General features: G+C 43.5%; 1 protein-coding gene across 1 annotated transcript in view; it reads right to left on the bottom strand.

Moving 5' to 3' along the window:
* Positions 1 to 25,289, bottom strand: part of LOC123732981 (uncharacterized) — a gene marked incomplete at its 3' end in the record, with an annotated part of 72,674 nt that extends 47,385 nt beyond the window's left edge. Inside the window, exons 1-2 of the mRNA XM_045712322.1 lie at positions 23,795 to 25,289; positions 23,209 to 23,586 (exon numbers count right to left, since the gene is read on the bottom strand). Of these exons, the coding sequence (XP_045568278.1) occupies positions 23,209 to 23,586; positions 23,795 to 24,026 (610 nt within the window). The remainder of the gene's footprint in view (positions 1 to 23,208; positions 23,587 to 23,794) is intronic.
* Between the last annotated feature and the right edge of the window lie 732 nt (positions 25,290 to 26,021).

The following is a 26,021-nucleotide window of genomic DNA, read 5'->3' as shown; positions in this document are numbered from 1 at the left end:
TGTGGTAATCTGATCTGGGACTCTACTACTCTGGTAATCTGATCTGGGACTCTACTACTGTGGTAATCTGACCTGGGACTCTACTACTGTGGTAATCTGACCTTTGACTCTACTTCTGTGGTTATCTGACCTGGGACTCCACTACTGTGGTAATCTGACCTGGGACTGTACTACTTTAGTAATCTGACCTTGGACTCTAACACTGTAGTAATCTTCAACCTGGGACTGTACTACTGTGGTATTCTGACCTGAGACTCTACTACTGTGGTAATCTGACCTGGGAATATACTACTGTGGTAATCGGAACAGGGACACTACTACCGTCGTAATGTGACCTGGGACTCTACTAAAGTGGTAATCTGACCTGGGACTGTATTACTGTGGTAATCAGACCTGGGATTCTAACACTGTAGTAATCTGACCTGGGACTGTACTACTGTGTTAATCTGACCCGGGACTGTACTACTCTGGTAATCTGACCTGGGACTGTACTACTGTGGTAATCGGACCTGGGACTCTAAAACTGTGGAAATCTGACCTGGGACTTTACTACTGTGGTAATCAGACCTGGGAATAAACTAAAATGATAATCTGACCTGGGACTCTACTACTGTGGTAATCTGACCTGGGACTTTACTACTGTGGTAATCTGACCTGGGACTCTACTTCTGTGGTTATCTGACCTGGGACTCCACTACTGTGGTAATCTGACCTGGGACTGTACTACTTTGGTAATCTGACCTGGGAATCTAATACTGTAGTAATCTGACCTGGGGCTGTACTACTGTGGTAATCTAACTTGGGACTGTACTACTGTGGTAATCTGACCTGGGACTCTACTACTGTGGTAATCTGACCTGGGTCTCTACTACTGTGTTAATCTGAACTGGGACTCTACTACTGTGGTAATCTGACCTGGGACTCTACTTCAGTGGTTATCTGACCTGGGACTCTACTACTGTGTTAATCTGAACTGGGACTCTACTACTGTGGTAATCTGAACTGGGACTCTTCTTCTGTGTTAATCTGACCTGGGACTCTACTACTGTGGTAATCTGACCTTGGCCTGCACTTCTGTGGTTATCTGACCTGGGGACTCTAATACTGTTGTAATCTGAACTGGTACTCTACTACTGCGGAAATCTTACTTGGGACTCTACTTCTGTGGTAATCTGACCTGGGACTCTACTACTTTGCTAATCTGACCTGGGACTGTACTACTGTGGTAATCTGACCTGGGCCTGTTCTACTGTGGTAATCTGACCTTGGACTGTACTTCTGTGGTAATCTGACCTGGGACTTTACTACAGTGGTAATCTGACCTGGGACTCCACTACTGTGGTAATCTGACCTGGGAACTCTACTACTTTGATAGTCTGACCTGGGACTGTACTACTGTGTTAATCTGAACTGTGAATGTACTACTGTGGTAATCTGACCTGGGCCTGTTCTACTGTGGTTATCTGACCTGGGACTGAACTACTGTGGTATTCTAATTTGGGACTGTACTACTTTGGTAATCTGACCTGGGACTCTACTACTGTGGTAATCTGATCTGGGACTCTACTACTCTGGTAATCTGATCTGGGACTCTACTACTGTGGTAATCTGACCTGGGACTCTACTACTGTGGTAATCTGACCTTTGACTCTACTTCTGTGGTTATCTGACCTGGGACTCCACTACTGTGGTAATCTGACCTGGGACTGTACTACTTTAGTAATCTGACCTGGGACTCTAACACTGTAGTAATCTGACCTGGGACTGTACTACTGTGGTAATCTAACCTGGGACTGTACTACTGTGGTATTCTGACCTGATGCTCTACTACTGTGGTAATCTGACCTGGGAATATACTACTGTGGTAATCGGAACAGGGACACTACTACCGTCGTAATGTGACCTGGGACTCTACTAAAGTGGTCATCTGACCTGGGACTGTATTACTGTGGTAATCAGACCTGGGATTCTAACACTGTAGTAATCTGACCTGGGACTGTACTACTGTGTTAATTTGACCCGGGACTGTACTACTCTGGTAATCTGACCTGGGACTGTACTACTGTGGTAATCGGACCTGGGACTCTAAAACTGTGGAAATCTGACCTGGGACTTTACAACTGTGGTAATCTGACCTGGGAATAAACTAAAATGATAATCTGACCTGGGACTCTACTACTGTGGTAATCTGACCTGGGACTCTACTACTGTGGTAATCTGACCTGGGACTCTACTTCTGTGGTTATCTGACCTGGGACTCCACTACTGTGGTAATCTGACCTGGGACTCTACTACTGTGGTATTCTGACCTGGGTCTCTACTACTGTGGTAATCTGACCTGGGACTCTACTTCAGTGGTTATCTGACCTGGGACTCTACTACTGTGGTAATCTGACCTTGGCCTGCACTTCTTTGGTTATCTGACCTTGGGACTCTAATACTGTGGTAATCTGACCTGGGACTCTACTACTGTGTTAATCTGACCTGGGACTGTACTACTGTGTTAATTTGAACTGTAACTGTAGTACTGTGTTAATCTGACCTGGGCCTGTTCTACTGTGGTAATCTGACTTTATACTCTAATACTGTAGTAATCTGATCTGGGACTCTACTACTGTGGTAATCTGACCTGGGACTCTACTACTGTGGTAATCTGACCTGGGACTCTACTTCTGTGGTTATCTGAACCTGGGACTCCACTACTGTGGTAATCCGACCTGGGACTGTACAATTGTGGTAATCTGACCTGAGACTCTAATACTGTAGTAATCTGACCTGGGACTGTACTACTGTGGTAATTTAACTTGGGACTGTACTACTGTGGTAATCTGACCTGGGGCTCTACTACTGTGTTAATCTGAACTGGGACTCTACTACTGTGGTAATCTGAACTGGGACTCTTCTTCTGTGGTAATCTGACCTGGGACTCTACTACTGTTGTAATCTGACCTTGGCCTGCACTTCTGTGGTTATCTGACCTGGGGACTCTAATACTGTTGTAATCTGAACTGGTACTCTACTACCGCGGAAATCTTACTTGGGACTCTACTTCTGTGGTAATCTGACCTGGGACTCTACTACTTTGGTAATCTGACCTGGGACTGTACTACTGTGGTAATCTGACCTGGGCCTGTTCTACTGTGGTAATCTGACCTTGGACTGTACTTCTGTGGTAATCTGACCTGGGACCCTTCTACTGTGGTAATCTGAACTGGTACTCTACTACTGTGGTAATCTGACATGGGACTGTACTACTGTGTTAATCTGAACTGTAACTGTACTACTGTGTTAATCTGACCTGGGCCTGTTCTACTGTGGTAATCTGACTTTATACTCTAATACTGTAGTAATCTGACCTGGGACTCTACTACTGTGGTAATCTGACCTGGGACTCTACTACTGTGGTAATCTGACCTGGGACTCTACTACTCTGGTAATCTGATCTGGGACTCTACTACTGTGGTAATCTGACCTGGGACTCTACTACTGTGGTAATCTGACCTGGGACTCTACTTCTGTGGTTATCTGACCTGGGACTCCACTACTGTGGTAATCTGACCTGGGACTTTACTACTTTAGTAATCTGACCTGGGACTCTAACACTGTAGTAATCTGACCTGGGACTGTACTGCTGTGGTAATCTAATTTGGGACTGTACTACTTTGGTAATCTGACCTGGGACTCTACTACTGTGGTAATCTGATCTGGGACTCTACTACTGTGGTAATCTGACCTGGGACTCTACTACTGTGGTAATCTGACCTGGGACTCTACTTCTGTGGTTATCTGACCTGGGACTCCACTACTGTGGTAATCTGACCTGGGACTGTACTACTTTGGTAATCTGACCTGGGACTCTAATACTGTAGTAATCTGACCTGGGACTGTACTACTGTGGTAATCTAACTCGGGACTGTACTACTGTGGTAATCTGACCTGGGACTCTACTACTGTGGTAATCTGACCTGGGTCTCTACTACTGTGTTAATCTGAACTGGGACTCTACTACTGTGGTAATCTGACCTGGGACTCTACTACTGTGGTAATCTGACCTGGGGCTCTACTACTGTGTTAATCTGAACTGGGACTCTACTACTGTGGTAATCTGAACTGGGACTCTTCTTCTGTGTTAATCTGACCTGGGACTCTACTACTGTGGTAATCTGACCTTGGCCTGCACTTCTGTGGTTATCTGACCTGGGGACTCTAATACTGTTGTAATCTGACCTGGGACTGTACTACTGTGGTAATCTGACCTGGGCCTGTTCTACTGTGGTTATCTGACCTGGGACTGAACTACTGTGGTATTCTAATTTGGGACTGTACTACTTTGGTAATCTGACCTGGGACTCTACTACTGTGGTAATCTGATCTGGGACTCTACTACTCTGGTAATCTGATCTGGGACTCTACTACTGTGGTAATCTGACCTGGGACTCTACTACTGTGGTATTCTGACCTGGGACTCTACTACTGTGGTAATCTGACCTGGGACTCTACTTCTGTGGTTATCTGACCTGGGACTCCACTACTTTGGTAATCTGACCTGGGACTGTACTACTTTGGTAATCTGACCTGGGACTCTAATACTGTAGTAATCTGACCTGGGACTGTACTACTGTGGTAATCTAACTCGGCACTGTGCTACTGTGGTAATCTGACCTGGGACTCTGCTACTGTGGTAATCTGACCTTGGTCTCTACTACTGTGTTAATCTGAACTGGGACTCTACTACTGTGGTAATCTGACCTGGGACTCTACTTCAGTGGTTATCTGACCTGGGACTCTACTACTGTGGTAATCTGACCTTGGCCTGCACTTCTTTGATTATCTGACCTTGGGACTCTAATACTGTGGTAATCTGACCTGGGACTCTACTACTGTGGTAATCTGACCTGGGACTGTACTACTGTGTTAATCTGAACTGTAACTGTACTACTGTGTTAATCTGACCTGGGCCTGTTCTACTGTGGTAATCTGACTTTATACTCTAATACTGTAATAATCTGATCTGGGACTCTACTACTGTGGTAATCTGACCTGGGACTCTACTACTGTGGTAATCTGACCTGGGACTCTACTTCTGTGGTTATCTGAACCTGGGACTCCACTACTGTGGTAATCTGACCTGGGACTGTACAATTGTGGTAATCTGACCTGAGACTCTAATACTGTAGTAATCTGACCTGGGACTGTACTACTGTGGTAATCTGACCTGGGACTCTACTACTGTGGTAATCTGACCTGGGACTCTACTTCTGTGGTTATCTGACCTGGGACTCCACTACTGTGGTAATCTGACCTGGGACTTTACTACTTTAGTAATCTGACCTGGGACTCTAACACTGTAGTAATCTGACCTGGGACTGTACTGCTGTGGTAATCTAATTTGGGACTGTACTACTTTGGTAATCTGACCTGGGACTCTACTACTGTGGTAATCTGACCTGGGACTCTACTACTGTGGTAATCTGACCTGGGACTCTACTACTGTGGTAATCTGACCTGGGACTCTACTTCTGTGGTAATCTGACCTGGGACTCTACTACTGTGGTAATCTGACCTGGGACTGTACTACTGTGGTAATCTGACCTGGGACTCTAATACTGTAGTAATCTGACCTGGGACTGTACTACTGTGGTAATCTAACTCGGGACTGTACTACTGTGGTAATCTGACCTGGGACTCTACTACTGTGGTAATCTGACCTGGGTCTCTACTACTGTGTTAATCTGAACTGGGACTCTACTACTGTGGTAATCTGACCTGGGACTCTACTACTTTGGTAATCTGACCTGGGACTGTACTACTGTGGTAATCTGACCTGGGCCTGTTCTACTGTGGTAATCTGACCTTGGACTGTACTTCTGTGGTAATCTGACCTGGGACCCTACTACTGTGGTAATCTGAACTGGTACTCTACTACTGTGGTAATCTGACCTGGGACTGTACTACTGTGTTAATCTGAACTGTAACTGTACTACTGTGTTAATCTGACCTGGGCCTGTTCTACTGTGGTAATCTGACTTTATACTCTAATACTGTAGTAATCTGATCTGGGACTCTACTACTGTGGTAATCTGACCTGGGACTCTACTACTGTGGTAATCTGACCTGGGACTCTACTACTCTGGTAATCTGATCTGGGACTCTACTACTGTGGTAATCTGACCTGGGACTCTACTACTGTGGTAATCTGACCTGGGACTCTACTTCTGTGGTTATCTGACCTGGGACTCCACTACTGTGGTAATCTGACCTGGGACTTTACTACTTTAGTAATCTGACCTGGGATTCTAACACTGTAGTAATCTGACCTGGGACTGTACTGCTGTGTTAATCTAATTTGGGACTGTACTACTTTGGTAATCTGACCTGGGACTCTACTACTGTGGTAATCTGATCTGGGACTCTACTACTGTGGTAATCTGACCTGGGACTCTACTACTGTGGTAATCTGACCTGGGACTCTACTTCTGTGGTTATCTGACCTGGGACTCCACTACTGTGGTAATCTGACCTGGGACTGTACTACTTTGGTAATCTGACCTGGGACTCTAATACTGTAGTAATCTGACCTGGGACTGTACTACTGTGGTAATCTAACTCGGGACTGTACTACTGTGGTAATCTGACCTGGGACTCTACTACTGTGGTAATCTGACCTGGGACTCTACTACTGTGTTAATCTGAACTGGGACTCTACTACTGTGGTAATCTGACCTGGGACTCTACTACTGTGGTAATCTGACCTGGGGCTCTACTACTGTGTTAATCTGAACTGGGACTCTACTACTGTGGTAATCTGAACTGGGACTCTTCTTCTGTGTTAATCTGACCTGGGACTCTACTACTGTGGTAATCTGACCTTGGCCTGCACTTCTGTGGTTATCTGACCTGGGGACTCTAATACTGTTGTAATCTGACCTGGGACTGTACTACTGTGGTAATCTGACCTGGGCCTGTTCTACTGTGGTTATCTGACCTGGGACTGAACTACTGTGGTATTCTAATTTGGGACTGTACTACTTTGGTAATCTGACCTGGGACTCTACTACTGTGGTAATCTGATCTGGGACTCTACTACTCTGGTAATCTGATCTGGGACTCTACTACTGTGGTAATCTGACCTGGGACTCTACTACTGTGGTAATCTGACCTGGGACTCTACTACTGTGGTAATCTGACCTGGGACTCTACTTCTGTGGTTATCTGACCTGGGACTCCACTACTTTGGTAATCTGACCTGGGACTGTACTACTTTGGTAATCTGACCTGGGACTCTAATACTGTAGTAATCTGACCTGGGACTGTACTACTGTGGTAATCTAACTCGGCACTGTGCTACTGTGGTAATCTGACCTGGGACTCTGCTACTGTGGTAATCTGACCTTGGTCTCTACTACTGTGTTAATCTGAACTGGGACTCTACTACTGTGGTAATCTGACCTGGGACTCTACTTCAGTGGTTATCTGACCTGGGACTCTACTACTGTGGTAATCTGACCTTGGCCTGCACTTCTTTGATTATCTGACCTTGGGACTCTAATACTGTGGTAATCTGACCTGGGACTCTACTACTGTGGTAATCTGACCTGGGACTGTACTACTGTGTTAATCTGAACTGTAACTGTACTACTGTGTTAATCTGACCTGGGCCTGTTCTACTGTGGTAATCTGACTTTATACTCTAATACTGTAATAATCTGATCTGGGACTCTACTACTGTGGTAATCTGACCTGGGACTCTACTACTGTGGTAATCTGACCTGGGACTCTACTTCTGTGGTTATCTGAACCTGGGACTCCACTACTGTGGTAATCTGACCTGGGACTGTACAATTGTGGTAATCTGACCTGAGACTCTAATACTGTAGTAATCTGACCTGGGACTGTACTACTGTGGTAATTTAACTTGGGACTGTACTGCTGTGGTAATCTGACCTGGGACTCTACTACTGTGGTAATCTGACCTGGGACTCTACTTCTGTGGTTATCTGACCTGGGACTCCACTACTGTGGTAATCTGACCTGGGACTTTACTACTTTGGTAATCTGACCTGGGACTCTAACACTGTAGTAATCTGACCTGGGACTGTACTGCTGTGGTAATCTAATTTGGGACTGTACTACTTTGGTAATCTGACCTGGGACTCTACTACTGTGGTAATCTGATCTGGGACTCTACTACTGTGGTAATCTGACCTGGGACTCTACTACTGTGGTAATCTGACCTGGGACTCTACTTCTGTGGTTATCTGACCTGGGACTCCACTACTGTGGTAATCTGACCTGGGACTCTACTTCTGTGGTTATCTGACCTGGGACTCCACTACTTTGGTAATCTGACCTGGGACTCTAATACTGTAGTAATCTGACCTGGGACTGTACTACTGTGGTAATCTAACTCGGGACTGTACTACTGTGGTAATCTGACCTGGGACTCTACTACTGTGGTAATCTGACCTGGGTCTCTACTACTGTGTTAATCTGAACTGGGACTCTACTACTGTGGTAATCTGACCTGGGACTCTACTACTGTGGTAATCTGACCTGGGGCTCTACTACTGTGGTAATCTGAACTGGGACTCTTCTTCTGTGTTAATCTGACCTGGGACTCTACTACTGTGGTAATCTGACCTTGGCCTGCACTTCTGTGGTTATCTGACCTGGGGACTCTAATACTGTTGTAATCTGAACTGGTACTCTACTACTGCGGAAATCTTACTTGGGACTCTACTTCTGTGGTAATCTGACCTGGGACTCTACTACTTTGGTAATCTGACCTGGGACTGTACTACTGTGGTAATCTGACCTGGGCCTGTTCTACTGTGGTTATCTGACCTGGGACTGAACTACTGTGGTATTCTAATTTGGGACTGTACTACTTTGGTAATCTGACCTGGGACTCTACTACTGTGGTAATCTGACCTGGGACTCTACTACTCTGGTAATCTGACCTGGGACTCTACTACTGTGGTAATCTGACCTGGGACTCTACTACTGTGGTAATCTGACCTGGGACTCTACTACTGTGGTAATCTGACCTGGGACTCTACTTCTGTGGTTATCTGACCTGGGACTCCACTACTTTGGTAATCTGACCTGGGACTGTACTACTTTGGTAATCTGACCTGGGACTCTAATACTGTGGTAATCTGACCTGGGACTGTACTACTGTGGTAATCTAACTCGGGACTGTACTACTGTGGTAATCTGACCTGGGACTCTACTACTGTGGTAATCTGACCTTGGTCTCTACTACTGTGTTAATCTGAACTGGGACTCTACTACTGTGGTAATCTGACCTGGGACTCTACTTCAGTGGTTATCTGACCTGGGACTCTACTACTGTGGTAATCTGACCTTGGCCTGCACTTCTTTGATTATCTGACCTTGGGACTCTAATACTGTGGTAATCTGACCTGGGACTCTACTACTGTGGTAATCTGACCTGGGACTGTACTACTGTGTTAATCTGAACTGTAACTGTACTACTGTGTTAATCTGACCTGGGCCTGTTCTACTGTGGTAATCTGACTTTATACTCTAATACTGTAATAATCTGATCTGGGACTCTACTACCGTGGTAATCTGACCTGGGACTCTACTACTGTGGTAATCTGACCTGGGACTCTACTTCTGTGGTTATCTGAACCTGGGACTCCACTACTGTGGTAATCTGACCTGGGACTGTACAATTGTGGTAATCTGACCTGAGACTCTAATACTGTAGTAATCTGACCTGGGACTGTACTACTGTGGTAATCTAACCTGGGACTCTACTACTGTGGTAATCTGACCTGGGACTCTACTACTGTGGTAATCTGACCTGGGAATAAACTAAAATGATAATCTGACCTGGGACTCTACTACTGTGGTAATCTGACCTGGGACTCTACTACTGTGGTAATCTGACCTGGGACTCTACTTCTGTGGTTATCTGACCTGGGACTCCACTACTGTGGTAATCTGACCTGGGACTGTACTACTTTGGTAATCTGACCTGGGACTCTAATACTGTAGTAATCTGACCTGGGACTGTACTACTGTGGTAATCTAACTCGGGACTGTACTACTGTGGTAATCTGACCTGGGACTCTACTACTGTGGTAATCTGACCTGGGTCTCTACTACTGTGTTAATCTGAACTGGGACTCTACTACTGTGGTAATCTGACCTGGGACTCTACTTCAGTGGTTATCTGACCTGGGACTCTACTACTGTGTTAATCTGAACTGGGACTCTACTACTGTGGTAATCTGAACTGGGACTCTTCTTCTGTGTTAATCTGACCTGGGACTCTACTACTGTGGTAATCTGAGCTTGGCCTGCACTTCTGTGGTTATCTGACCTGGGGACTCTAATACTGTTGTAATCTGAACTGGTACTCTACTACTGCGGAAATCTTACTTGGGACTCTACTTCTGTGGTAATCTGACCTGGGACTCTACTACTTTGCTAATCTGACCTGGGACTGTACTACTGTGGTAATCTGACCTGGGCCTGTTCTACTGTGGTAATCTGACCTTGGACTGTACTTCTGTGGTAATCTGACCTTGGACTTTACTACTGTGGTAATCTGACCTGGGACTCCACTACTGTGGTAATCTGACCTGGGAACTCTACTACTTTGATAGTCTGACCTGGGACTGTACTACTGTGTTAATCTGAACTGTGACTGTACTACTGTGGTAATCTGACCTGGGCCTGTTCTACTGTGGTTATCTGACCTGGGACTGAACTACTGTGGTATTCTAATTTGGGACTGTACTACTTTGGTAATCTGACCTGGGACTCTACTACTGTGGTAATCTGATCTGGGACTCTACTACTCTGGTAATCTGATCTGGGACTCTACTACTGTGGTAATCTGACCTGGGACTCTACTACTGTGGTAATCTGACCTTTGACTCTACTTCTGTGGTTATCTGACCTGGGACTCCACTACTGTGGTAATCTGACCTGGGACTGTACTACTTTAGTAATCTGACCTTTGACTCTAACACTGTAGTAATCTAACCTGGGACTGTACTACTGTGGTATTCTGACCTGAGACTCTACTACTGTGGTAATCTGACCTGGGAATATACTACTGTGGTAATCGGAACAGGGACACTACTACCGTCGTAATGTGACCTGGGACTCTACTAAAGTGGTCATCTGACCTGGGACTGTATTACTGTGGTAATCAGACCTGGGATTCTAACACTGTAGTAATCTGACCTGGGACTGTACTACTGTGTTAATCTGACCCGGGACTGTACTACTCTGGTAATCTGACCTGGGACTGTACTACTGTGGTAATCGGACCTGGGACTCTAAAACTGTGGAAATCTGACCTGGGACTTTACAACTGTGGTAATCTGACCTGGGAATAAACTAAAATGATAATCTGACCTGGGACTCTACTACTGTGGTAATCTGACCTGGGACTTTACTACTGTGGTAATCTGACCTGGGACTCTACTTCTGTGGTTATCTGACCTGCGACTCCACTACTGTGGTAATCTGACCTGGGACTGTACTACTTTGGTAATCTGACCTGGGACTCTAATACTGTAGTAATCTGACCTGGGACTGTACTACTGTGGTAATCTAACTCGGGACTGTACTACTGTGGTAATCTGACCTGGGACTCTACTACTGTGGTAATCTGACCTGGGTCTCTACTACTGTGTTAATCTGAACTGGGACTCTACTACTGTGGTAATCTGACCTGGGACTCTACTTCAGTGGTTATCTGACCTGGGACTCTACTACTGTGTTAATCTGAACTGGGACTCTACTACTGTGGTAATCTGAACTGGGACTCTTCTTCTGTGTTAATCTGACCTGGGACTCTACTACTGTGGTAATATGACCTTGGCCTGCACTTCTGTGGTTATCTGACCTGGGGACTCTAATACTGTTGTAATCTGAACTGGTACTCTACTACTGCGGAAATCTTACTTGGGACTCTACTTCTGTGGTAATCTGACCTGGGACTTTACTACTTTGCTAATCTGACCTGGGACTGTACTACTGTGGTAATCTGACCTGGGCCTGTTCTACTGTGGTAATCTGACCTTGGACTGTACTTCTGTGGTAATCTGACCTGGGACTTTACTACAGTGGTAATCTGACCTGGGACTCCACTACTGTGGTAATCTGACCTGGGAACTCTACTACTTTGATAGTCTGACCTGGGACTGTACTACTGTGTTAATCTGAACTGTGAATGTACTACTGTGGTAATCTGACCTGGGCCTGTTCTACTGTGGTTATCTGACCTGGGACTGAACTACTGTGGTATTCTAATTTGGGACTGTACTACTTTGGTAATCTGACCTGGGACTCTACTACTGTGGTAATCTGATCTGGGACTCTACTACTCTGGTAATCTGATCTGGGACTCTACTACTGTGGTAATCTGACCTGGGACTCTACTACTGTGGTAATCTGACCTTTGACTCTACTTCTGTGGTTATCTGACCTGGGACTCCACTACTGTGGTAATCTGACCTGGGACTGTACTACTTTAGTAATCTGACCTGGGACTCTAACACTGTAGTAATCTGACCTGGGACTGTACTACTGTGGTAATCTAACCTGGGACTGTACTACTGTGGTATTCTGACCTGATGCTCTACTACTGTGGTAATCTGACCTGGGAATATACTACTGTGGTAATCGGAACAGGGACACTACTACCGTCGTAATGTGACCTGGGACTCTACTAAAGTGGTCATCTGACCTGGGACTGTATTACTGTGGTAATCAGACCTGGGATTCTAACACTGTAGTAATCTGACCTGGGACTGTACTACTGTGTTAATTTGACCCGGGACTGTACTACTCTGGTAATCTGACCTGGGACTGTACTACTGTGGTAATCGGACCTGGGACTCTAAAACTGTGGAAATCTGACCTGGGACTTTACAACTGTGGTAATCTGACCTGGGAATAAACTAAAATGATAATCTGACCTGGGACTCTACTACTGTGGTAATCTGACCTGGGACTCTACTACTGTGGTAATCTGACCTGGGACTCTACTTCTGTGGTTATCTGACCTGGGACTCCACTACTGTGGTAATCTGACCTGGGACTCTACTACTGTGGTAATCTGACCTGGGTCTCTACTACTGTGGTAATCTGACCTGGGACTCTACTTCAGTGGTTATCTGACCTGGGACTCTACTACTGTGGTAATCTGACCTTGGCCTGCACTTCTTTGGTTATCTGACCTTGGGACTCTAATACTGTGGTAATCTGACCTGGGACTCTACTACTGTGTTAATCTGACCTGGGACTGTACTACTGTGTTAATTTGAACTGTAACTGTAGTACTGTGTTAATCTGACCTGGGCCTGTTCTACTGTGGTAATCTGACTTTATACTCTAATACTGTAGTAATCTGATCTGGGACTCTACTACTGTGGTAATCTGACCTGGGACTCTACTACTGTGGTAATCTGACCTGGGACTCTACTTCTGTGGTTATCTGAACCTGGGACTCCACTACTGTGGTAATTTAACTTGGGACTGTACTACTGTGGTAATCTGACCTGGGGCTCTACTACTGTGTTAATCTGAACTGGGACTCTACTACTGTGGTAATCTGAACTGGGACTCTTCTTCTGTGGTAATCTGACCTGGGACTCTACTACTGTTGTAATCTGACCTTGGCCTGCACTTCTGTGGTTATCTGACCTGGGGACTCTAATACTGTTGTAATCTGAACTGGTACTCTACTACTGCGGAAATCTTACTTGGGACTCTACTTCTGTGGTAATCTGACCTGGGACTCTACTACTTTGGTAATCTGACCTGGGACTGTACTACTGTGGTAATCTGACCTGGGCCTGTTCTACTGTGGTAATCTGACCTTGGACTGTACTTCTGTGGTAATCTGACCTGGGACCCTACTACTGTGGTAATCTGAACTGGTACTCTACTACTGTGGTAATCTGACATGGGACTGTACTACTGTGTTAATCTGAACTGTAACTGTACTACTGTGTTAATCTGACCTGGGCCTGTTCTACTGTGGTAATCTGACTTTATACTCTAATACTGTAGTAATCTGATCTGGGACTCTACTACTGTGGTAATCTGACCTGGGACTCTACTACTGTGGTAATCTGACCTGGGACTCTACTACTCTGGTAATCTGATCTGGGACTCTACTACTGTGGTAATCTGACCTGGGACTCTACTACTGTGGTAATCTGACCTGGGACTCTACTTCTGTGGTTATCTGACCTGGGACTCCACTACTGTGGTAATCTGACCTGGGACTTTACTACTTTAGTAATCTGACCTGGGACTCTAACACTGTAGTAATCTGACCTGGGACTGTACTGCTGTGGTAATCTAATTTGGGACTGTACTACTTTGGTAATCTGACCTGGGACTCTACTACTGTGGTAATCTGATCTGGGACTCTACTACTGTGGTAATCTGACCTGGGACTCTACTACTGTGGTAATCTGACCTGGGACTCTACTTCTGTGGTTATCTGACCTGGGACTCCACTACTGTGGTAATCTGACCTGGGACTGTACTACTTTGGTAATCTGACCTGGGACTCTAATACTGTAGTAATCTGACCTGGGACTGTACTACTGTGGTAATCTAACTCGGGACTGTACTACTGTGGTAATCTGACCTGGGACTCTACTACTGTGGTAATCTGACCTGGGTCTCTACTACTGTGTTAATCTGAACTGGGACTCTACTACTGTGGTAATCTGACCTGGGACTCTACTACTGTGGTAATCTGACCTGGGGCTCTACTACTGTGTTAATCTGAACTGGGACTCTACTACTGTGGTAATCTGAACTGGGACTCTTCTTCTGTGTTAATCTGACCTGGGACTTTACTACTGTGGTAATCTGACCTTGGCCTGCACTTCTGTGGTTATCTGACCTGGGGACTCTAATACTGTTGTAATCTGAACTGGTACTCTACTACTGCGGAAATCTTACTTGGGACTCTACTACTTTGGTAATCTGACCTGGGACTGTACTACTGTGGTAATCTGACCTGGGCCTGTTCTACTGTGGTTATCTGACCTGTGACTGAACTACTGTGGTATTCTAATTTGGGACTGTACTACTTTGGTAATCTGACCTGGGACTCTACTACTGTGGTAATCTGATCTGGGACTCTACTACTCTGGTAATCTGACCTGGGACTCTACTACTGTGGTAATCTGACCTGGGACTCTACTACTGTGGTAATCATACCTGGGACTCTACTACTGTGGTAATCTGACCTGGGAATCTACTTCTGTGGTTATCTGACCTGGGACTCCACTACTTTGGTAATCTGACCTGGGACTGTACTACTTTGGTAATCTGACCTGGGACTCTAATACTGTAGTAATCTGACCTGGGACTGTACTACTGTGGTAATCTAACTCGGGACTGTACTACTGTGGTAATCTGACCTGGGACTCTACTACTGTGGTAATCTGACCTTGGTCTCTACTACTGTGTTAATCTGAACTGGGACTCTACTACTGTGGTAATCTGACCTGGGACTCTACTTCAGTGGTTATCTGACCTGGGACTCTACTACTGTGGTAATCTGACCTTGGCCTGCACTTCTTTGGTTATCTGACCTTGGGACTCTAATACTGTGGTAATCTGACCTGGGACTCTACTACTGTGGTAATCTGACCTGGGACTGTACTACTGTGTTAATCTGAACTGTAACTGTACTACTGTGTTAATCTGACCTGGGCCTGTTCTACTGTGGTAATCTGACTTTATACTCTAATACTGTAATAATCTGATCTGGGACTCTACTACTGTGGTAATCTGACCTGGGACTCTACTACTGTGGTAATCTGACCTGGGACTCTACTTCTGTGGTTATCTGAACCTGGGACTCCACTACTGTGGTAATCTGACCTGGGACTGTACAATTGTGGTAATCTGACCTGAGACTCTAATACTGTAGTAATCTGACCTGGGACTGTACTACTGTGGTAATTTAACTTGGGACTGTACTGCTGTGGTAATCTGACCTGGGACTCTACTACTGTGGTAATCTGACCTGGGACTCTACTTCTGTGGTTATCTGACCTGGGACTCCACTACTGTGGTAATCTGACCTGGGTCTCTACTACTGTGTTAATCTGAACTGGGACTCTACTACTGTGGTAATCTGACCTGGGACTCTACTACTGTGGTAATCTGACCTGGGGCTCTACTACTGTGTTAATCTGAACTGGGACTCTACTACTGTGGTAATCTGAACTGGGACTCTTCTTCTGTGTTAATCTGACCTGGGACTCTACTACTGTGGTAATCTGACCTTGGCCTGCACTTCTGTGGTTATCTGACCTGGGGACTCTAATACTGTTGTAATCTGAACTGGTACTCTACTACTGCGGAAATCTTACTTGGGACTCTACTTCTGTGGTAATCTGACCTGGGACTCTACTACTTTGGTAATCTGACCTGGGACTGTACTACTGTGGTAATCTGACCTGGGCCTGTTCTACTGTGGTTATCTGACCTGGGACTGAACTACTGTGGTATTCTAATTTGGGACTCTACTACTTTGGTAATCTGACCTGGGACTCTACTACTGTGGTAATCTGATCTGGGACTCTACTACTGTGGTAATCTGACCTGGGACTCTACTACTGTGGTAATCTGACCTGGGACTCTACTACTGTGGTAATCTGACCTGGGACTCTACTTCTGTGGTTATCTGACCTGGGACTCCACTACTTTGGTAATCTGACCTGGGACTGTACTACTTTGGTAATCTGACCTGGGACTCTACTACTGTGGTAATCTGACCTGGGACTGTACTACTGTGTTAATCTGAACTGTAACTGTACTACTGTGTTAATCTGACCTGGGCCTGTTCTACTGTGGTAATCTGACTTTATACTCTAATACTGTAATAATCTGATCTGGGACTCTACTACTGTGGTAATCTGACCTGGGACTCTACTACTGTGGTAATCTGACCTGGGACTCTACTTCTGTGGTTATCTGAACCTGGGACTCCACTACTGTGGTAATCTGACCTGGGACTGTACAATTGTGGTAATCTGACCTGAGACTCTAATACTGTAGTAATCTGACCTGGGACTGTACTACTGTGGTAATTTAACTTGGGACTGTACTGCTGTGGTAATCTGACCTGGGACTCTACTACTGTGGTAATCTGACCTGGGGCTCTACTACTGTGTTAATCTGACCTGGGACTCTACTACTGTGGTAATCTGAACTGGGACTCTTCTTCTGTGTTAATCTGACCTGGGACTCTACTAATGTGGTAATCTGACCTTGGCCTGCACTTCTGTGGTTATCTGACCTGGGGACTCTAATACTGTTGTAATCTGAACTGGTACTCTACTACTGCGGAAATCTTACTTGGGACTCTACTTCTGTGGTAATCTGACCTGGGACTCTACTACTTTGGTAATCTGACCTGGGACTGTACTACTGTGGTAATCTGACCTGGGCCTGTTCTACTGTGGTAATCTGACCTGGGACTGTACTTCTGTGGTAATCTGACCTGGGACCCTACTACTGTGGTAATCTGAACTGGTACTCTACTACTGTGGTAATCTGACCTGGGACTCTACTACTGTGGTAATCTGACCTGGGACTCTACTTCTGTGGTTATCTGACCTGGGACTGTACTACTGTTTTAATCTGAACTGTGACTGTACTACTGTGGTAATCTGACCTGGGCCTGTTCTACTGTGGTAATCTGACCTGGGACTCTAATACTGTAGTATTCTGACCTGGGACTGAACTACTGTGGAATTCTAACTTGTGACTGTACTACTTTGGTAATCTGACCTAGGACTCTACTACTGTGGTAATCTGATCTGGGACTCTACTACTCTGGTAATCTGACCTGGGACTCCACTACTGTGATAATCTGACCTGGGACTCTACTACTGTGTTAATCTGAACTGGGACTCTACTACTATGGTAATCTGACCTGGGATTCTACTACTGTGGTAATCTGACCTGGGACTCTACTTCTGTGGTTATCTGACCTGGGACTGTACTACTTTGGTAATCTGACCTGGGACTCTAATACTGTAGTAATCTGACCTGGGACTGTACTACTGTGGTAATCTAACTTGGGACAGTACTACTGTGGTAATCTGACCTGGGACTCTACTACTGTGGTAATCTGACCTGGGTCTCTACTACTGTGGTAATCTGACCTGGGACTCTACTACTGTGGTAATCTGACCTGGGACTGTACTACTGTGTTAATCTGAACTGTAACTGTACTACTGTGGTAATCTGACCTGGGCCTGTTCTACTGTGGTAATCTGACTTTATACTCTAATACTGTAGTAATCTGATCTGGGACTCTACTACTGTGGTAATCTGACCTGGGACTCTACTACTGTGGTAATCTGACCTGGGACTCCCCTTCTGTGGTTATCTGAACCTGGGACTCCACTACTGTGGTAATCTGACCTGGGACTGTACAATTGTGGTAATCTGACCTGAGACTCTAATACTGTAGTAATCTGACCTGGGACTGTGTTACTGTGGTAATATTACCTGGGACCGTACTACTCTGGTAATCTGTCCTGGGACTCTAATACTGTAGTAATCTTCCCTGGGACTTTACTACTGTTGTAATCTAACTTGGGACTGTACTACTGTAGTAATCTGAACTGGGACTGAACTACTGTGGTAACCTGAACTGGGACTCTACTACTGTGGTAATCTCACCTGGGACTGTAGTACTTTGGAAACCAGACTGGTGACTGTCCTACTGTGGTAATCTGACCTGGGACTCTACAACTGTGGTAATCTGACCTGGGACTCTAGTACTGTGGTAATCTGACCTGTGACTGTTCTACTGTGGTAATCTGACCCGGGACTGTACTACTGTGGTTATCTGACCTGGGACTGTGTTACTGTGGTAATCTGACCTTGGACTTTTTTTTTGTGGTAATCTAACCTGGGACTGTACTACTATAGTAATCTAAAACTGGGACTGTACTACTGTAGTAATCTGACCTGGGACTCAACTACTGTGGTAATCTGACCTTGGACTGTATTACTGTAGTAATCTGACCTGGGACTGTACTACTGTGCTAATCTAAAACTGGGACTTGTCTACTGTGGTAATCTGACCTGGGACTCTACTACTGTGGTAATCTGACATGGGACTGTACTAGTGTGATGATCTGATCTGGGACTGTTCTACTGTGGTAATCTGATCTGGGAAAAATGCAGATATTGATCAGAAAATTCCAACCACTAAGGAAGTGTCACCAAAAGGCTTTAATTTGGTTACATTCAAAGTTTTTACATTTATTTTCCACTTTTAATAGATTGAACATGCACTTTCTGTTGTATCTGCTCTTCATTCAGATGAAATTATGTACTTTTCATGTATGATTAGTATTTGGTGAAAATACATGTAATGGTTATCTTCTGGAATTAAATCATGCTTTTTCAGAGACTACTGTTTTGTGGTATAATTAACCTGATTTCACTATGTAACTCTGTTGATAATGTGGTATAATTAACCTGATTTCACTATGTAACTCTATTGATAATGTGGTATAATTAACCTGATTTCACTATGTAACTCCATTGATAATGTGATACAATTAACCTGATGTTACTGTGTAACTCTATCGATAATGTAGTATAATTAACCTGATTACATTATGTAACTCTATTGATAATGTGCTTTCACTGAAAGCTTCACGGAGCTTCATTTAAAACTTCAAATGTTCAACCATATACAGGGTCAGGGATATCCAACCCCAGTTGTAACTAACCCGAATCAGTTTATCAACGAGCTAAATATTATTGTGCTAGATTAGGGTTGGAGTGAAAACCTACAGGATGGTAGTTTTCCAGGAACAGGGTTAAAGAGCCCTGGGCTTCATGTTTATGAAACCATAGAAACTACTCTGGTTCTACTCAACAACTCTGTATTCCACTAAAACCACACCTCTTAACATTTAAATCACACCTCTTAACATATAAATTACACCCCTTAACCTCTATGGGCTAGGTGGGACGCTTGCGGGGGAATTCGCTAACATTTTACTAAATTACTCACGATAAACGTTCACAAAAAGCATAACAATTATTTTAAGAATTATAGATACAGACCTCCTCTATGCACTCGATATGTCCGATTTTAAAATAGCTTTTTGGTGAAAGCACATTTTGCAATATTCTAAGTACATAGCCCAGGCATCACGGGCTCGCTATTTAGACACCCGGCAAGTTTAGCACTCACCATAATCATATTTACTATTATAAAAGTTTGATTACCTTTTGTTGTCTTCGTCAGAATGCACACCCAGGACTGCTACTTCAATAACAAATGTTGGTTTGGTCCAAAATAATCCATCGTTATATCCGAATAGCGGCGTTTTGTTTGTGCGTTCCAGACACTATCCGAAATAGTAAAGAAGTGTCGCGCGCATGGTGCAATTCGTGACAATAAAATTCTAAATATTCCATTACTGTACTTCGAAGCATGTCAACCGCTGTTTAAAATCAATTTTTACGCCATTTTTCTCGTAGAAAAGCGATAATATTCCGACAGGGAATCTCCGAATTCCCCGGAAGTTTGCGGGGGGTATGCTAGTTCTGAACGTCACATGCTAATGTAAAAAGCTGGTTTTTGATATAAATATGAACTTGATTGAACAAAACATGCATGTATTGTATACCATAATGTCCTAGGGTTGTCATCTGATGAAGATCATCAAAGGTTAGTGCTGCATTTAGCTGTCTTCTGGGTTTTTGTGACATTATATGCTATCTTGAAAAATGGGTGTCTGATTATTTCTGGCTTGGTACTCTGCTGACATAATCTAATGTTTTGCTTTCGTTGTAAAGCCTTTTTGAAATCGGACAGTGTGGTTAGATTAACGAGAGTCTTGTCTTTAAATAGCTGTAAAATAGTCATATGTTTGAGAAATTTAAGTAATAGGATTTTTAAGGTTTTGAAAATCGCGCCACAGGCCTCAAGTGGCTGTTACGTAGGTGGGACGAATTCGTCCCGCCTAGCCCATAGAGGTTAACATATAAACCACACACCTTAACATATAAACCACACCCCTTAACATTTAAATCACACCTCTTAACATTTAAATCCCCTCCCTTAACATATAAATCATCACCCTTAACATTTAAATCACACCTTAACATATAAACCACACACCTTAACATATAAACCACACCCCTTAACATTTAAATCACACCTTAACATATAAACCACACACATTAACATATAAATCACACACCGTAACATTCAAATCACACCTCTTAACATATAAATTCCCCCCCTTAACATATAAACCACACCCCTTAACATTTAAATAACACCTTAACATATAAACCACACCCCTTAACATTTAAATCACACCTCTTAACATATAAATCACACCCCTTAACATATAAATCACAGCCCTTAACATATAAATCACACCCTTAACATATACGTCACACCCCTTAACCTCCATGCTCTTTATATGCATCTCAGTCATCCTCTAAAGCCACACCCTCTTTATTTCTAAGCCACATCTTCTTCACCAAAGTCTCAACCCTTCACATCTAAGCCACACCCTCAAATAGCTCTGATTGGTTTGCTGGAGCATTTGTCAAACCAAATATAATGACCTCACGCTCTAAGAGAAGTTAAGGGAGACAAATAAATAATCAAATAAAATGTAATTAAACTGAATCAATATTTATTCAGCTACATTAACACATATCAATACACTTACAAATGGAAAACAATGAACTTTAACACCTAGAATTACAAACTAAGACTGTAACAACAGCTATTTAACCATTATTCCCTGATCTTAACCACATTTTCTAAATCACTATTGTTATTATTATTAAAAGGTTACAGACAAAAGTTTTTAAAAAAATCACTTGTATGAAAAGGTTAAAAAAAATTAAGTAACTCTTAAAAATAATGCCCTCCCAGCTACATTGGTATAGGTCTCACACTTTGCTGGTATTGATGGATGGTAATGGTATCACTCTGCTGGTATTGATGGCTGGTATTTGGTCTCACTCTGCTGGTATTGATGGCTGGTATAGGTCCCACGCTCTGCTGGTATTGATGGATGGTATAGGTCTCACTCTGCTGGTATTGATGACTGGTATAGGTCTCACACTCTGCTGGTATTGATAGATGTGTATGTTCTGAAGTATGAGCGCGAGAGATAATAATAATCTGTTAATATTAATGATTTATCATCATACATTAGGATTATACATTATGTATTGTTACTTTTTACCTTCTGTTTTTTTATGACTATATCTGCCATTTAAAATACAATTTCAATAATACTGGGTTACCAAACACATGGACTTCAAATTAAGATGGCTTTGACTTTGACAGTAGTCTGCTCTCTGCTGTCACTTACCCAGGTTGAAGTCCAGTTCAGAGGAACCTGAGTCTCAGTTGGAGCTGCAGAGGAAGAGTTAGCATCATTAAAACACCAAGTTGAGGTCAAACTAGCATAGTTCAGTTTAAATTTGGTAGATGTTTAAATATTGCGGTCTAAATGATTTAAAAAAAAAACAAAGGTTTAAAACGTAGGTAATTAATTAAATAATAGGTAAGATTGATTAGGAGTACCCGGACTTAAAACATGAATGAGTGAAAAAGTCAATCCTGACTGAGAGAGTGAGAGAGTCAGTTTACCTGTTGTTCTGTAAAAGGAGTAGATGCAGGCGAAGTAGAGGAGAGCAGACACAGGACACAGACTGAACAGCAACATCCAACACAGACCACAGTCTACAGGAGGAAGGGAGGACGAGGATGGCTCAGGAGGACTGATTTCTGGCAATAGACAGTCAGGAGGACAGGTTTCTGGACATAAACACAAGAAAACATTAAGAAATTCATTGAGAATCTTTTTTCGCCCACAGTCTACAGGAGGAGGGGAGGAGGAAGAGGACTCAGAAGGACTGGTTTCTGGACAAAACATTAAACAGAAACAGAACTACACTCTTAGAAACAATCAAGACCTTCTCAACAATCTATTGTTAGTCATGACTCTTGGTTGGTTAAACATCAGTTTGAGGGGACATTTTATGAGTTTAGATTAGTCTCAGAGGGTTGATACAAATTAAGATACATTTACTTTGGCGTAACTCTCATTCAAGGAAACCAATACCAAAGAAACAGCAGGAAGATAAAGACAGAATAATAACTGTTCTTACCAAGTGAAATCCTAGTGGTGATGTTTCCATACTGGAACAACTCTTTATATTTCATTCGTTTTCCTTCTTGAAACTTGTACTCCACAGTCCCACAGTAGTAGAGTCCCAGGTCAGATTCAGTGATGTTCTCAATCAGTAGATCATAGGAGATGTTAGAGGGGTTCCACACCACATTATATCCAGGAAGAGAGATGGAACTTAAAAACTTAGTTAAAATAACAAGAGGAGGCTGGTACTTGTGAGAACAGTTCCTATACCACATAATGTATATTCCAGAAGATAAGTTACAGTCACAGTAGAGAGTGATGTTGTCTCCTGGTCTGACTCTCATCTCCACCTCTGCTGTAGAGATCCCATCCTGACTGGAGGAAACAGCACCTACAGGTAGCAGAGGAACAGTGTTTGGATGAATCACAGAATGTCACTTTGACATCATAAACTTCTCCACATGAAAATGTAAACGTCATGTCTTTACCACAGTCCACACAAAATCACAATAATAAGATAAGAAATCTGGTCAACCATAAAACCACATCAAGAAATCAGCTTTCATCCAGCTATAAGACCAAGTAAAAAAGTTACTCACATAAGAATGCAATCAGGGTGACACACAGCCTGTCCATGTTGCGGTCTGATGGTCTGATGGTGACTGTCAGAGAGTAGCTGGGTCTTTGAGTAAAAAGGTCTTTGCTGTGTATTTCTGTGTTCATGATTAGATGTACTTTACCATGAAAGGACATACGAGCAGCGATTGGTTCGATCGAGTGGAAAGTTTTCAGCCTGTGGTCCTTTTCCCTGAAAACCTTTTCGTGTGACATGAAGGGGGGGGTCTAGCATCGAGGTAAACAGGTTTCACAATAACGTGAATTTAATGGAAATTATTCAGCTTCTTTGAGGTGTTCACCTTAGATAGCAACACCTTAAGAGACCTGTAGACATTACGAAGAAACAAACACACATTTTGATGACTGAGTTAACCATTAAACCAGAAAATACACTTATACAGAGTCTTAAAATAGGCTAATAGACCTATAATCCTTTATAACTGTAATCAGGCAGTAGCCCTAATGTTAGACCTAAAGTAGACCTTTATATCTGTAGTCAGGAAGTAGTCCTAATGTTAGACCTAAAGTAGACCTTCATACCTGTAGTCAGGAAGTAGGTCTAATGTTAGACCTAAAGTAGACCTTTATACCTGTAGTCAGGAAGTAGGTCTAATGTTAGACCTAAAGTAGACCTTTAGACCTTTAACACAGAATTCCTGGATACAGCCATTAGCTGTGATATATTGGCCATATACCACAACCACCCAAGGTGCCATATTGCTGTTATAAACAGGTTACCAACATAATTAGAACAGTAAATAAGTTGTTTGCATTGTACCTGTGGTATATTGTCTCATATATATAGCCAATTAGCATTCATGAATATATAGCATTCAACTAGTGAGTTTTAAAACTGACTTTTAATTAGTGAATAGAGATAGTGTTATTTTTCATCGTTGACCATTTTATTTGGAACACTAAACTATGGTGGTGATAATAGTAAACTTCAATACCCAAGATGCATTGGAGGATGTGCTATATACCCAGTGTTAAACAGTTGTTTTTATCACATCTGATGAATGATCTCTGTGTTTATCAATGAACAGTGGCCAATCAGTTAACATCCACACTCTAGTCAATATGTGTGAAGGGGAGAGATATATGTGACAAATGAACTTGTAATAACAATGTTTGGACTCTCTTCCTCAGGCTGAATGACAGCACCATGAAAACAACAACAGGAAGTCAGTGTGGTATTCCTGTGTACTGAGTGTGTCCTCTGTGACCAATCAGTGACTAGCTCTTATATGAGTACTGTAACACCAACATCATAATATCAGCCTTATCAACATCAGTAGTGGTCAATGTATGTATATGTTTACATGTGTTTACATGTGTGTAGATCTGTTCACATTTGTGAAAACATATGTGTGGGTTCATATATCACTATGTGTGTGGTTGTGGTTTACTCAGCTAGTGCTGCTGCTCTGTAGGGGAGAGGTTAAGGGGGGCCTGGGTTTCAGGTCTGAGGAGTAGTGTCAGAGTAGTTGGGTCTGTCAGTAACAGTATCAGAGTAGCTGGGTCTGTCAGTAACAGTATCAGAGTAGCTGGGTCTGTTAGTAACAGTATCAGAGTAGCTGGGTCAGTCAGTAACACTATCAGAGTATCTGGGTCTGTCAGTAACAGTATCAGAGTAGCTGGGTCTGTCAGTAACAGTATCAGAGTAGCTGGGTCTGTCAGTAACAGTATCAGAGTAGCTGGGTCTGTCAGTAACAGTGTCAGATTATCTGGGTCTGTCAGTAACAGTGTCAGATTATCTGGGTCTGTCAGTAACAGTATCAGAGTAGCTGGGTCTGTCAGTAACAGTATCAGAGTAGCTGGGTCTGTCAGTAACAGTATCAGAGTAGCTGGGTCTGTCAGTAACAGTGTCAGATTATCTGGGTCTGTCAGTAACAGTATCAGAGTAGCTGGGTCTGTTAGTAACAGTATCAGAGTAGCTGGGTCAGTCAGTAACACTATCAGAGTAGCTGGGTCTGTCAGTAACAGTATCAGAGTAGCTGGGTCTGTCAGTAACAGTATCAGAGTAGCCTGGTCTGTCAGTAACACTATCAGAGTAGCTGGGTCTGTCAGTAACAGTATCAGAGTAGCTGGGTCTGTCAGTAACAGTATCAGAGTAGCTGGGTCTGTCAGTAACAGTATCAGAGAAGCAGGGTCTGTCAGTAACAGTATCAGAGTAGCTGGGTCTGTCAGTAACAGTATCAGAGTAGC

Source organism: Salmo salar, unplaced genomic scaffold, assembly GCF_905237065.1.
Source record: "Salmo salar unplaced genomic scaffold, Ssal_v3.1, whole genome shotgun sequence".
NCBI lineage: Eukaryota > Metazoa > Chordata > Actinopteri > Salmoniformes > Salmonidae > Salmo > Salmo salar.
Note: the sequence above shows the minus strand (reverse complement) of the source record. Positions and strands in the feature narration are given on the sequence as shown.